Consider the following 14,799-nt stretch of genomic DNA (forward strand, 5'->3'; position numbering starts at 1 on the left):
ACAGAGGCTTCCATCTATGAACTCAAACTTCCGACTTTAATTTTTTGTCTTTTTACTGGTGATGCAAACAACTCTTTCTTTAAATAACTATTGCAGTCATCCTTAAACCGCCTTTATCCAGACGAGGCACATGTATTAACCAGTGCCCAAGAAAAGAGATTGTGAATTTGAATCTTTTCCATGTCTATTTCTCTACACTGGGCTCAAATATTACTCAGTCATAATTATTCTGCTGTTTTAATGCACAACATCGACTTTTTGACGATTACAAACTTAAAGTTTTAAGATATATGCTCTTTATATACATTTATCCAATTTTTATTCGCGAATATATACATTTGTGGTATCTTTCCACTATATAAACATACAGAGAGAAAATACATGTATCTTCAATTCTGTATGAAGTTTGTCGGAGGTTAGAGGTCAATGCATGGCCGAATCACATGGCGCAATAATATCTACCGTTACTGACTGTCTTGTTATTCATGTTTGAAAAATGAACAAAATAAGCAAGTGAAATAATTGTTTTATTAACAACGTGAACAATTACTTCATACATTTTTTAGCGATCGATTTAACCTGTGTACATAGAGAATATGCCAGTCCGATAGAAACTAGCCTTTGTTTACAATGTGTATGTCACTTTTGTCAGCTGCATAGTATCTTTTTTTGTTTATCCTTATTTTTTTGTTTATCCTTATTTTTGTAAGACCTTAAGTTAAATCTTCGTGATATAGGCTAAAACTATACATTTTCATTAAGTTCTACTCACGACAAATTTGTAAATCTGTTGGAAAATATCAAAGCATTGCAATCACGCCATGAATAGCTGAGAAACACCTAGAACGGCGCTGTCGTACTTCAATATAAATTGTCGCCAGTGTCTCCGTGTTAACATCATAAATATTCCTTTTGTTACTGAAATCGTAGATTGAATGTTTTTGTTCAAATTAAAAACTTGATTAGGCTAACTGGATCGGACAAGTGTCTCAATCCATCGGATCCATCAATTCAGGCGACCGAAATTCCTCAAACTTTTTATCATCAATTCGCAGACGTGTTTCTTCTGTCCTTTCAGCATTAGTGATCAATTTTCACAAACAAAAATATTCCAAGAAAAGAATCTGTTCAGAATAATGGATCACAAGGAGCCCTTAACAAAATATTCCCTTCGAAATAGAATTTTCAGCCCGACAAATTCGAAGCGTAACCGCCTTTCAAGCCGGTTTACACCTTGCGTACTTTTGACGGGAATCTACGGCGACCGGTTAGTGCAATATTTATATCCAAGATATCTAATTTAATATTTAATTGTCAATCTCAAATGTATATATAATTAATAAATAACAAGTATATAAACTTCAATGGGAATAGAAGTGGATCGGTACGTGATCACGTGATCAGGATTTGATCACGTGACCGACCCACTTCAATTCCCATTGAAGTTTATAAACTTGTTATCTATTTCTTAAATAATAATGATTTTCGCGAATGTTTCTTGTCGTAATCCAATTAGTCTCACAGTATTTAATGTTATGTAATATGTAGCCTGATCTGTAAACAATTACCGGTTTTACGAAAACGCGTGTGGACTTCAAACTGTGACATCGCAAATAATACAGTAAATAGTACAGTACATGTGAATTTTTAAAACGCTATCAATTTTAAGAGACTGTTAGATCTGCAGATTTATATTTTGCATAATGTCTTTTATTGAGGCTAATATGTAATAAAATATTAATTAAATGATTTCAATTTTTGTGTGAAAACAAAAGTAGCCTAAATTAAGCTACAACTTTCTCTCATAAATTTATCCCTGAGATCTTGACCAGACGACATTTATAAAAGGACTTTCGATATTGAACGCTCATACTCCGAATGTTACGCCATACTCATATGCGTAATGCAAATTAAAGTTCACAAAAATGGAAATTAAAGAAATTGTAAGTTATAATTATATGAATTTTTAGCATTTTTTTTTTATAATAGACTATTTATTAGCTACATGTATAAATATATTATTAATTATCTAAGGTTTGCCTCTGTTTACTTTTAGTTAAACGACTTCCATCTGAATCAATTACATTGATGGAATTCTTTTACTACACTGGAGACTGCAACAACAGAACAGTACAAGAGGAGATAAGAACAAATTTTATAACATATATAAGGGATATGAATGATAATGGAGGGTTTGATGGCATTTGTCCAGACGAAATTTCCTGCAATATTGCAAATGTTTCCGTCTCTTGTGGAGAAATATCTAATCGAAAGAAGCGAGCTGCCGAAAGAAGAACCACACTTAAGGTTCAATTTGAACTACAAACACGTTTCCTAAACTCAAATACTACGAATATCGTAAACATTGTTCCAAAACTTCAAAATAAATACATGGATGTTGTAAAAGAAAGTGCACGGAATGGTACCCTTGACCTCGGTGATTTGAAAGTCGACTCCGAAAGTTTCCAAATCGATGAAATGGTAGGCGTATGCGATCCAGGATATGTCTGGAAATCTTCAACAATCTCTTGTGGTATGAGTTTAATATGTGTATTCAACTATTCATGCTTCTTGTGTTACTTGTATATTATTTGAAAAATTGAGTTTTGTTGTTTGATATATTGTTTAAAATTTATTTTTTAATAGTGCCATGCCCACCTGGAACATATTTAGATTATACTCGAGGTAAATGTCTTGACTGTCCTATTGGAACCTACAAGGAAACAGAAGAAAGTGCAGTATGTACAATGTGTCCAGCGGGAACGTCAACAATATCAGAAGGAAGTTTGTCAAAAGGCGATTGTAAAGGTGTGATAGGATATTAGAGACATACTTACATGTAGAAATTACAATATAACCAATGTTTGCCCTTCCTCTTTAATAGCACAATACATCCCCGCAAAAAAATGCAAAAAAATATTAAACAAAAAAGATTTGTTTATGGAACACTGGTGCCCCAGTATGACAGCTAATGGCGACAATTCAAGTTGCTCAAATTCAAGTGAAGTTATATCTGTAGGTCAACGTGAAGAGGATAATATTAAATTTTATGGTATCAAGAGGAGTGTTGAAACGTGCAATATATGAAAGTCCTTGTAGCATCCGTGTTCAATGTTTAAGGTTTTTTTTTTAAATTTGCCAAAATCTAAGGTTAAGGTCTAATATAGTTGTACCAATTAAAAGGTCTTTTCAAAATGAATTAACAACTAAAGTATGAAAGCCCTAACTACAACTACAGGTCGGAAGTCAAATTTGATAACACCAAAAGGAAAGGTTTTGTCACAAAATATACATCTTCGAAGTAAGAATCTCTGTATAAGCCACACCAATTCAAAAGTTATGGCAAGGTTAATGTTTTTGCGGACAATCAGAAAAACAGAGAGACGGACAGACAGACAGGCAGACAGACAGGTAGGCAGGCAGGCAGATAGACAGGACAAAAACTATATACCCCCGAATCTTTCATTGTAGGGGTAAAAATAACATGTTACAGAAATAAGGATAATTCTAGTCTTGTCTTAGCAAAATTGAACTTTAAAGCAAAAATATGATAAAACATTTTGTTCAAATGGTGTACCTGGGGACTGGGTTAGGGTTAGTCCAAAAGGAAAAGGCATATATAATATACATGTAGAAATAAATGAAAAAAAACTTTTAGTCAGAACCATAGTGCTAAGGTGAATGATAAAAATAATATGATAGAATTTCAAAATAAATTTAGGTTTTTTCAAAATGAGACCATTAAAGGTTTTATGGAACCCACATCACCATGGTGTCATGTGGGCCTGCTACTTCGTCAAAAATAGTAACTATATGTACTTAATTGAATTCATATTCAGTAGTTTCTAGAAAAGGACTTCTCATGATTCAATAGTGTTCTGCTTTATATTGAATCTTGTCAGATACGTGTGGACCTGGCACATTTTCTAAAACGGGTCTCATACCTTGTGTGAGATGCCTATATAACCACTACCAAGATCAAAAAGGAGCTACATCCTGTTCTCAATGTCCGAAGGGCAAAATAACAACATCGGTCGGTAGTGCAGATATAGCTTCATGTAAAGGTTAGATCTCACTCTGATTTATGATATTTCTAAATTAATAAAAATATTAATTTCCTTCCAAATTGACTGTATTTTTAAAACACTATGTAGTGCAAAAAAAAAACAAACAAACAAATATAACTTTCGTCCTTACTGTATAAATTCTTTTGATGATTTGCGATACTCTATCCCTAGATATGGACATACTCTTTAAAAAAGAAGAAACAATTTACCTGGGACATCTTAAAGAAATTAATCAACTTACCTACGCAACCTGGTTTAAATTTGGAAATAAATCGTTAAATTTGACTTTTTTCCGAGCAACATCACCGAATAAGAGCATAGAGTTCCGTTTACAGGATCAAGTTCTTTACTTTATTATTGATGGGTAAATATTTTTTCCTTTTTGTTTGTGGCTTTTAAGTATGATATAACTACAATTTCAGTTTTCGTTATTAATTTGTTTTTATTAATTTGTGGTAACCATTAAATTTGTTATTTTATTTAAAAACTTATTTGTTTTAGAAAAAATGTGTCCACTCACTTGATAAATATGTCTAACAAGTGGAATCACGTGACTGTGATGCTATTTGGAGACGCTGCAAATATTAGACTTTATAACAGGCTTCGACTGCAGATGGATACAATTGTCAATCTGACGTCATATTTTTATATATCGGATCAAGCGAATGCCGAGTTAGAATTAACATCAGGAAAGGGTAGGGGGAGATACTTAAGACTTTAATTTGCATTATTAATCTGAAAAATAAAATTGATATACTTCGGATGTCCATTAATTTTTTTTGCGAATAATCTTTAGCACAATAGAATTATACATGTAAAGTGTATATAATATAAATTTAAATGAAATCGTTTAATTTTCTCTCAATTTTCAGAATTTAAAATATGCAAAAGAAATGTAAATAATGTAATTGATACATAATGTAATTGATACATATTACACTTCTGTTGGACAAAATGTTGTAAATAAAAAAAAGGTCAGATAAATTGACTTGCATTTAATTTTAGATGTTATGCTTTCCGGTCTGCAGTTTACAGATAGACTTATTCAAGAAGACGAAAAATATTTAATCCAAAGGTGTAATAGTTCGCTTGATATGGCGATTTTTAATATGAGGAATTTGTCAGAACACATTATCAACAATTCTTCCGTTCGTAAAATTATCCCAAGTTCCTGTTTCGGTAAGCATTTTCATTTTATATTGCATGAGAGAATAGATAAAATATCGAATGAGTTCAATATTACGATATAATTAATTTTAGTTTCATTTAATTGGGAAAAAATAAGTTCATATCGTATAAATCTTTGAATATGAGTGACAAATTCTCCAAAGGAATGTGGGAAAGCATATACTTACATCATACAATCTGTGTTGTTTACGTCTCACCTAAAATCGTATCAGTACATGTACGCTTGACTAGACATTTAAAATGTTTTAGGGAAATAGTGCCTTTTTCAGCAAATAATAAATGATAATTAAAATAAAAGGAATAAATTCAATATCTGCCAAAGTTACACTGGTTTAACTCAGATTAGAAGAAAGTGCATTTTACTAAACCTCTTTGTGGGTCATAAAAGTAGACCTCCCAATCCAAGATTATACAGTTTAACGTAGGTAGCTATTAAATTGACTCATGTTTTGTTTACATCACAGATAAGGATGAATGTGAGCCAAATCCTTGCAATGGTCATCCTTGCTTAAATGAATTTGGAGGTTACTTTTGTAACTGTCTTTCTGGATTCAAAGGGAAAACGTGCCAAATTCCACCAGACTTTTGCGCCTCCAATCCGTGTTTTAACAATGGAACCTGTAAAAATTCGAACTCCTCCTACAATTGTTTATGCAATAACCAATACACTGGAAGAAGATGTGAAAACGCAATAAGTAAGTTATATATATATATATGATAAAGTTATATACATGTGGAAAATAAAATATAAAAGTAAAAAAAATAAATCGAACGCGTTCAAAGTTTTTTTCTTAAAGGTGTATTTTACAGAAGTGTACATTTGAAAGAAGATCATATCGTAGAATGATTTTCCTCGAAAGAGAACACTTCAAAAAAAGATGTAACAGTTGTTAAATCAGTAAATTATCTAAAAATTAAACATTTAAAACGCAAATAACCTTATATTCATAAAACATGTACATGGAAATTTCATATCAAATGCCCATCAAGATTTCCTCATTATTTCAGTTGACGGTGGATGGAGTAACTGGGAATTCTGGTCCACCTGCTCAAAATCATGTGAATCTGGTACAACAGAAAGACGGAGATTTTGTAATAATCCTCTGCCATCTCAGGGTGGGCAACCGTGTGAAGGACTGGGGGCTGAACGACAGGAATGCAATACAGAAAAATGCCCCGGTATTACAATTTTAACAAAAATTGCAGATGAACACTTAGCTTGACAGTCATATAAATTTAATTTTTGTCCTTTTAGAATGTCCTGCCTTTACAGCTGGAAATAATTCAGTTGTGGATTGCTTTGAGAACGGTACACAACAGATAAAGTGTTTTCTTTCATGTGAGGAGGGTTACTCATTCCAGACAGGTCTACAATTAAATATTACATACGTGTGTGGGATAGAAACGTCTTTTAAATGGAATGGAAGTTCAATTTTTCCACAATGTGGCCGTAAGTTCCATACTTCTAAAACTCACTTGAAATAGTTTCACATTACTTAATCCAGCAACTTCTATTATATCTTTGCATTATTCAAATAGCATTTATGTATAAGTATATATAGGAGTCCAAATACCGAGGGAGCTGAAAGCAAACACAGACTTTAATTATGACAAGGCACTGAAATGTTCCAGAATGCAAGAAATAACGGATATTATTAAGGAGAAAACAAAAGAAACCGTAAGATGCGTTGTGAACAAAACTTGCGATTCAGAAATAAAACTGGAAGGTATGTTAACTTTTTTATTGAGCCAAACAAGTGATTAATTTTTCGGTAAACTTTTCACATTTTCATCTTCTACTCAAGAACCACAGGGCCAATTTCAACCAAACTTGCCACAAAGTATTCTTAGGAAAAGGGGATTAATATTTTTTTTATATAAGGACAATTGATAATTTGAATTAGTGAAAAATTAATGGCGTTTTTCAAAAATCTTCTTCTTAAGAACCACTGGGCCAAGAAAAATGAAACTCATGTGAAATCATCCTCAGATAGTGTACATTCAAGTTTGTTCAAATCATGACCCCTGGGGGTAGGGTGGGGCCACAATGGCCGATCAAAATTTTATATAGGAATATATAGGAAAAATTTTTAAAAATCTTCTTCTCAAGAACCACTTGGCCAGGAAAGATGAAACTTATGTGAAATCATCCTAAAGTAGTGTAGATTCAAATTTGTTCAAATCATGACCCCTTGAGGGTTGTGGGGGGGCAAAATGGCTTATCAAAGTTACATAGGACTAGATGGGGAAATCTTTTAAAATTGCCTTTTCAAGTACTTCAAAGCCATGATTAATGCTATTTACGTGGAATCATCCTCAGGTAGTGTAGATTCTAGTTTGTTCAAATCATAACCCCCAGGGATAGGGTGGGTTATTTTTTTTAAAATATATTTTAAAAACTCAAGAATAGCAAAGCTATGATTAGTAATACTAGTATTTATATGGAAGCATTTTCGGGTAGTGTAGAATTAAATTTGTTCAAATCATAAACCCCCAAGAGTAGGGTGAGGCCACAATGAGGTATCAAAGTTTTATATAGAAAAATAAAGGAAAAATCCCAAGAACAGAAAAGCTATGTTAAATCAATTTGAAATTTAAGCATCCTTATGTTTTGACGATATAGATTTATTCAAATCATGAAACAAAGGCAAAAACAAATTAATACTTATATATAGAAGAAAATGTTTTTTTTTTTATCATCAAATATAAATATGAAGGCAACATGAGAAAAAATAGTGAACATTTCAGTTTTGTTTCCTTTTTTACCATTTGCTCAGGTGAATATGTTGGGCCTCTTGTTTCAGTACACATAGTTTCTGTATTTGTTTCTCAGGGTAAATAATTTATTGGTTAGATATCCTAGTAAAATTAAACAAATGGGTAGTTAGCTATAGGTAGGGGTTTTTTTCCTACTCAAACCTGCAGATGGATAGTTAAAATGTTTAGTTTTGACTTCCAGAGAAAACGTCGGAATATTGGAATATCAATCTCAAAATAAATTTTAAAAAAATGTTTCCTTGAGTTTGCCAAAAAAATTATTTTTGTAATTGGACTGTTTTTAGGCAGTTGCATGTCAGTAGAGGGAAATTAGTTTTAAAAGAAAGCCTTACTTTTGAAATACTAAAATGGTGATTTTGACAGTCTTACGATTTCTTTTTCTATTCTGAATGTTTATCTATTTCTTTTGCATGAATTTTTAATAATAGATATATTTTAGATGGGGAAAAACAATGAAGAAAGTAAGTATGGAAACCCGTTGGGTCCAAGTAGGATAAATATTTTTGGCGTCCGCTATATAATTTATATGGCGGCCGCCAAAAGATCGCCACTTTGGATTATATATATATATATATATATATATATATATATATATATATATATATATATATATATATATATATATATATATATATATATACATGTATATATATAATCCAATGAATAGTCTCAGTGGTCGGAATTAAATACTTAAAATAAAGAAGAAAAACACATAATTATCTGGCAGCCGGATAAAATATTTTTCCTACGTGGCACCAACGGGCTTCCGTAAGAAAGTCAACTTTCCTCATATAAATTCTTATTCTTATTATCTAATGATACATGTACATGTAACATGCTATATTAATTATTTTCGTAAAAGATTGCACGACGAACAAGAGAGAACAGGAAACTAGAACAGCAAGTCTTGTGTTGTCACGAAAAATTAGATCGACTGATACTGGTGAGTTTTAAACAATATAGATATGTATCAAGAAACCAGATAAAACAAAATATACAATCATGTATCATAAGAAGTTTGTATATTGTCAAATTGTCATTTTCAGATTTTTTTTTTTACAGAATGATCTAGATGTATTTTACAAAGTTAGATAAATTTTTGTTTTTCCGTTATTGTGTGTCTTATTTTTTTAAAGGTATATTGTAATATATTTTTGCGATGTTCAAGAGAAATATGAGTTGAAAGTGCATTTAGTTTGGATCAGAAAGAAAACTGGGCGAATTTAAATTTGAAATTTCATTACTACCACAAACAATGGTTTTATATGTATTCCAAAGCAAATTTATATCTGTTTTAATATGTTTAAATTACATGAAAAGTGATATTTTTTCGACACGTGTTGATAATATGAAATTTGGTCTGATGAGGAATTTTTTTTTAAATATTGCATTTTTTTTTCAAAATTAGATCTTAACGAATTTGAATGAATTGCATTTTGCGTCCGAAATCTACACACGAGTGATTATTTCAGAAAATTAAATGAAACAACCACAACTCGCTAAAATTTGTAACATTAAGAAACATTAAAATTCATTTCAGGAGACGAAAATGGAGACGATTATGCAACTACTCTGTTTGAACTGGAGTTTTCACTACAAGAAATAAATAATACTGAGGGAATTCTTTCTTTTAAAATGGATGGCGAAACTTATCGTTCCCTAGGGTCATCCATTGAGGCCCGTATTGTGTGTGAAGAAGGGCAAGGTGTTAACCAAGGATTATGCAGTAAGTGTGTAGTAAAATTAATATGTATTCGGACTTTCTTAGTGTTTTAAAATCTAATTTTCAGAGAAATATCTTTTCTATTTTTGTGTGTATTTTTGCAATTTATTCAACTCAGCGATCATTAATGTCTGTAAAATTAAATTACGTAACTTTTCAATGACATATACAGCTGTATAATGATTATCCAAAATAAAAATGTTTATTTTACACAGTTGATTGTCCTCCTGGAACCTATTCATCCTCGGGTGAATGTCTTCTATGTGATTCTGGTTTTTACCAAGATACAAATAGAGCAGATTTTTGTAAATCTTGTCCCAAAGGATATTCAACGATTGGTTATGGAGCTACAAGTCTGAAAGATTGCATAGGTTCGTTCTTCTTACATATTTATAATAGAATTTTAGCTATGGTCAATGGTTACCATTGCAATCAAAATACAATTTCCATGTGCGAAAGAACGCAAATTTTGATTAGAAAATACCCATTTTTACTCTAAGAAAGGTATTCAATAGAAAAAGGTACTTTCATGACTTAATCTTTTTTCCAAATACACCATTTGTATATAGTTTTTTAGATTATTTCTAGTATTTTATAAGCTGAATATCAACATTTTTAAAAATATCTCTCTAGTATTTGAGTAACTTCACCTCGAAAAAGAAAAATACCCCTTATGGTAGGGTTTGTCTTTGAAAATACCAGGTATAGACTTGAGGCTCTTTTGGAATGGCATAAAATTGTGCGGACATTTTGGAAAAAAATAAATACTTTAGTGTAAAATTCCATACAAATATGAAATGAAAAAATTTATTTTACATAAAATCTTTGATTTTACTGTGAATAAAAGATCTTTGTTGATTTTGTAAATAACTTCCTGTCAGTTTTGTCATCTGATAATTTCTATCTTTTACAAAGAGCTCACTTATCAAAGGGAGATGATTCAAATTTTAAATGAAAATGCTGTTTTTTTCAGATTATATATTATTTTGTCCTCGAAGAAGGGAGGGCATATTGCTTTGCTGCTGTCTGTCGGTTGGTCTGTCTATCGGTCCACTACCCGTGTCTGTTCATTTTTATGAGATTTGGTATACAGATTAATCATAGGAATATCTAGGTCAAGTTTTATTTTGGGTACGATCGGGCCATTTTGAACAGAGTTATGCCCCTTGGACAAATTCCAGTAATTTTCGGTTTCTGTTCATTTTCGTCGCAGATGTTGCACATGTTGTAATTAAATTTCGTATACAAATTTATCATAAAAATATCTAGGTCAAGATTTTTTTTTTGGATATGATCCGGATATTTTGGGTAGAGTTATGTCCCTTGGACTTAGAAATATTTTAATTATTTGGGGAAAGGGGGATAAGTGTTTTACAAATATCTCATATTTTAGATTATAGATTTTTGATCATATGTCTCTCATATTTATAAGCTGAATATAAACATTTTTAAAAACGTCTTTCAAAATTATTTCTGTGAATAACATTGATTTAAGTAGCTTCATTTCATTATATAACATTCACAAAACTACTGAATATTTTTATGATATAACAATATATTTAAGAGTAGGTAATGTGGTGGTAATTTTCTGCCAATTTTGACAAAAATTTTTGACTATGCGTGCCAAAAAAATATTAAGTGACGAGAATGAATGGCTATTATATTTAATTACTTCATCCTATAGCTAGATGTACATGTATATATTTATTTTTCATTTAAGGTCCAAAGCGCTCTGATGTTTCAACGCAAAAAATTGACACCAAAGATGGTAATTATTTCTACATATTCACATTTGCAAATGTTTGCCTTTATGTAACACTATTTGAGCAAGGCGTTTTTATTTCTCTGTAAAGCACGTTCGTCATGTGACCATAAATTGATTGTTTAGTCATAAGCAACCTACATATTTTCATAGTGACGTCATAAGTGATCGACGTGTTCAACACATTCAATTTATACCGTTGAGATTTGAAAAAAAATCTTAATAGATATATAACTGTAGTACCTTATCATTTGTAATAAATTAATCACAAATGTAAATATTTAGGCGGAAGCCGCCTTTTACATTTGCTTTGTTGACCTCTCAGGATATTTGCCCCGTTTCATGGTACTCCAAACGGATGTATCTTAAACTAAGGGCATACAACCCGCTAAATCATATTCGACCCCCTTACCAATCTTAATCGTTATTATCATATCAAAAAGCGTGTGTTATGGCGCATTTATTTTAACAATTTATTTTGATTAATGTAAAAAAGTCCAATAAAAATAATAGCCTAATATTAATAGAACGAAAAGTTACTTTGGTACTCTTGATACGTTTCACGTTTGAGAGAAGAACGAACGACAACTCTGTATGTCTAAGACATAAACAAATCGGGTTCAACATTTGATTAGCACGGGGTCCTGAAGCGATCTTTAGAAATACTACGAGGGACAAAATAGTTCAAGTAGGTAATTATGTTTAAGAATTAATGACAGGTACATAGCTACTGAGGAACTAATCTTTTCAATAATCTTGTATAAAATAGAAGAAAAGAGGTATGTAACTCCTTTTATCAATTGTTTATTCATATATGTGTACTACATTCGCGTAATAATCTAAGTAAACATAGACGATTCAGCGTGAAATTATTGTCAACAAACCCACGTGGAGCACAAATGATTTACAATGGTTGACTGGAAGTGACAGGCCTTCTCTTCAAAATAAGCAAGGTAACTCACGCTGTGTGATTAGCCTGTCTTTTATTGTCACCCTTATCTTTAATTGTTTTTACTTGAAAATGTCGCCTCCTTATGCAGGCATGCTCTAGATATCGTAATATGATAGCTGTTATGGTCGGGTCTTATCGAACGAACTGGTACTCTGTAATTACCATGTTTACATGCCTGGGAAAAATAATCATGCCGAGTTTGTGTATACATTTTTATATCCTTTCTCATTTAATGTAAATACATGTATGTTGAAGGGTGGGCCAAAACTGTAAAATTTGGACAGAAATTTAAGACGCAAGCATAAGAACTACATTGTGTTTTAGTCTGTATAGATGTGTCCCTACGGTCAGGCAGCTAACAGAAAGTGGGATATAATTAAGATTGCATGTGAATTTGCTCTGTGTCACCTCTAAATGGCAGAAGAAAACTCAACTCAGCACAACCAGAAACACTTTTCTGAAGGTGAGTACATCAATTTATCATATTTGTAGTGGAAAATTTTTTTTATAAGTTATGATACATATTTTTGATAGCATAACAAATCTTCTTGTTACGATGGCAAAAATGAACCGAATACTATTTTTGAAAGCATATTTTGACATTTCTTATTTTTGTTGACTTATTTTCTTTTCATTTTTTTTAAATACATGCAAATACATGATTACTTATAATAGTAGGCTTTTGAGAGAGAGAAAAATATAAAAAAATATATGAGGGAAGTCAAATCGGTCAATATTTGATAATTGCTTACTCGATACCGGTATCTGACTTTTTCCGAATTGAATACACATGCAGTTACACGGTAAAATGTAGATAAAAGTTTGATCTTGAGCCTAGTTATTATGAGCTCTGCTAACCCACAAAGCTTATTTTATCATGTTTATCAATGTAATACATGTACAAATAATTATCAATTCCACTGGAAATAATTTTTGGTACTAAAATTAGTTATCAAATAAAACACAAATGCACAATACACCCAAAATTACAAAAGGTTGTTTTAATTGGATCTATTTGACAAACTGCTGTGTACACCTGTAGGTTATATAACTAGCGAAAGAGAGGGGACGGATGTTGTTGGTCAGGATCGCTAGTTTTATATTATTTCATTTGTTGGTTGTTTCCAGTATACTTACACTAAACTTACTATACAAGTTGACATTCAGCAGTTTTGAATCTTTTGTTATTTCTATATACCCACTTAACTCTTGAAGTGGGTATAGTGGCATTAATTTCTTTGCATGTCAGATTTCACTGAATAAATGAATGAATGAATGTAGATCAAGGCGATAACGGGTGTTTTACAGCTAGGTGTAGATGAAGACATGCTAATTACCATTTGCATGTTTTAGTTATAATTGATAAGTTTTTGATAAAAATGTGTATCTTGAAATAAGAAATAATATACATATGAGTAAAGGAGTACCTATTTTTAGTATTCAATACTTGGATCGAGTACCCGGTAAAGTTGACTTCCCTAGAAAAATATATTAAAATATGTCATAAAAGGTTATTTGAAGTCCTTGATTTCATTTATTGAAAGTCGGATGCATTGTAAAATAATTTTTGTTAAATAAGCACTATGAGATATTCTTAATTTTTTTTCAATTATACACTTTGTAGAAAATTCTGCCAAGAGACAGTTGTGAGGGGAATGATGTAGATAATCTCCAGAAAAGAAATCACCACTGATATTGGGATGCATGTACCAATATTTTACAATCATCAAAGACAAATTTACCACAGGAATAAAAATAAAATTGTCTGCCGTTCAAGGGCTGCCATGGTAGAGGCTCTCCTGAAAAAATATTCCATTTATTGTGTACATCCTGACACAGAGTTCACCTGTCATCAGCATTAGAGACTTGTGTGATTTGTTCTACCTGGGCCATACAAGTACTGAATGAAAACAATTCATAGAACCACAAGCACATTGTAAATCTATGTAAGGTCTTCTTTGTATGTTGCATCCTTATATAATTTGCTGTTTTATAACAAGACTTTGTTTCATTGGTACTAAAACTTAATACACATAAAAAACCAAAAAGCAATTGTGATATTTATTGTTTTGTATTACTCATTAGTTCTCATTTTTGTGTGAAATTTTATAATTATCCATTTCTTGTTCCCCAAACCATATCTTACAAATTTGATGTATTGCAACTTGTATTTCAAATTTAACTTGTTATACTTGACAAAAACTTGAGGTACTGTGAGCAGTGAGCTCACTAAATGATATTCCCGCCTCCCATATGATTATAATGGAAAAGTCCATGTTTTGCTGTGGACGGGAAACCCAAAATATGTGTCGGATCAAAAAGTAAAATA

The 14,799-nt window shown here is 31.4% G+C and overlaps 1 protein-coding gene across 2 annotated transcripts in view; it reads left to right on the top strand.

The window, feature by feature from the left end:
• Window positions 1–14,799, top strand: part of LOC134278662 (sushi, von Willebrand factor type A, EGF and pentraxin domain-containing protein 1-like) — a 30,891-nt gene that overhangs the window by 9,285 nt on the left and 6,807 nt on the right. The window contains exons 6-19 of one of the 2 annotated variants that reach the window (XM_062760964.1): window positions 2,057–2,533; window positions 2,647–2,808; window positions 3,903–4,064; window positions 4,239–4,431; window positions 4,569–4,762; window positions 5,073–5,246; window positions 5,720–5,950; window positions 6,264–6,434; window positions 6,511–6,705; window positions 6,818–6,982; window positions 8,896–8,976; window positions 9,577–9,759; window positions 9,972–10,127; window positions 11,477–11,524. In XM_062760964.1, coding sequence (XP_062616948.1) covers window positions 2,057–2,533; window positions 2,647–2,808; window positions 3,903–4,064; window positions 4,239–4,431; window positions 4,569–4,762; window positions 5,073–5,246; window positions 5,720–5,950; window positions 6,264–6,434; window positions 6,511–6,705; window positions 6,818–6,982; window positions 8,896–8,976; window positions 9,577–9,759; window positions 9,972–10,127; window positions 11,477–11,524 — 2,592 coding nt within the window. Of the gene's footprint in view, window positions 1–2,056; window positions 2,534–2,646; window positions 2,809–3,902; window positions 4,065–4,238; window positions 4,432–4,568; window positions 4,763–5,072; window positions 5,247–5,719; window positions 5,951–6,263; window positions 6,435–6,510; window positions 6,706–6,817; window positions 6,983–8,895; window positions 8,977–9,573; window positions 9,760–9,971; window positions 10,128–11,476; window positions 11,525–14,799 lie in introns of both variants that reach the window. The other variant, XM_062760963.1, reaches the window with a different exon arrangement.

The sequence above is a fragment of the Saccostrea cucullata genome, unplaced genomic scaffold (genome assembly GCF_032062105.1).
Source record: "Saccostrea cucullata isolate Sc308-1 unplaced genomic scaffold, CSIRO_AGI_Scuc_v1 ctg664, whole genome shotgun sequence".
NCBI classification, from domain to species: domain Eukaryota; kingdom Metazoa; phylum Mollusca; class Bivalvia; order Ostreida; family Ostreidae; genus Saccostrea; species Saccostrea cuccullata.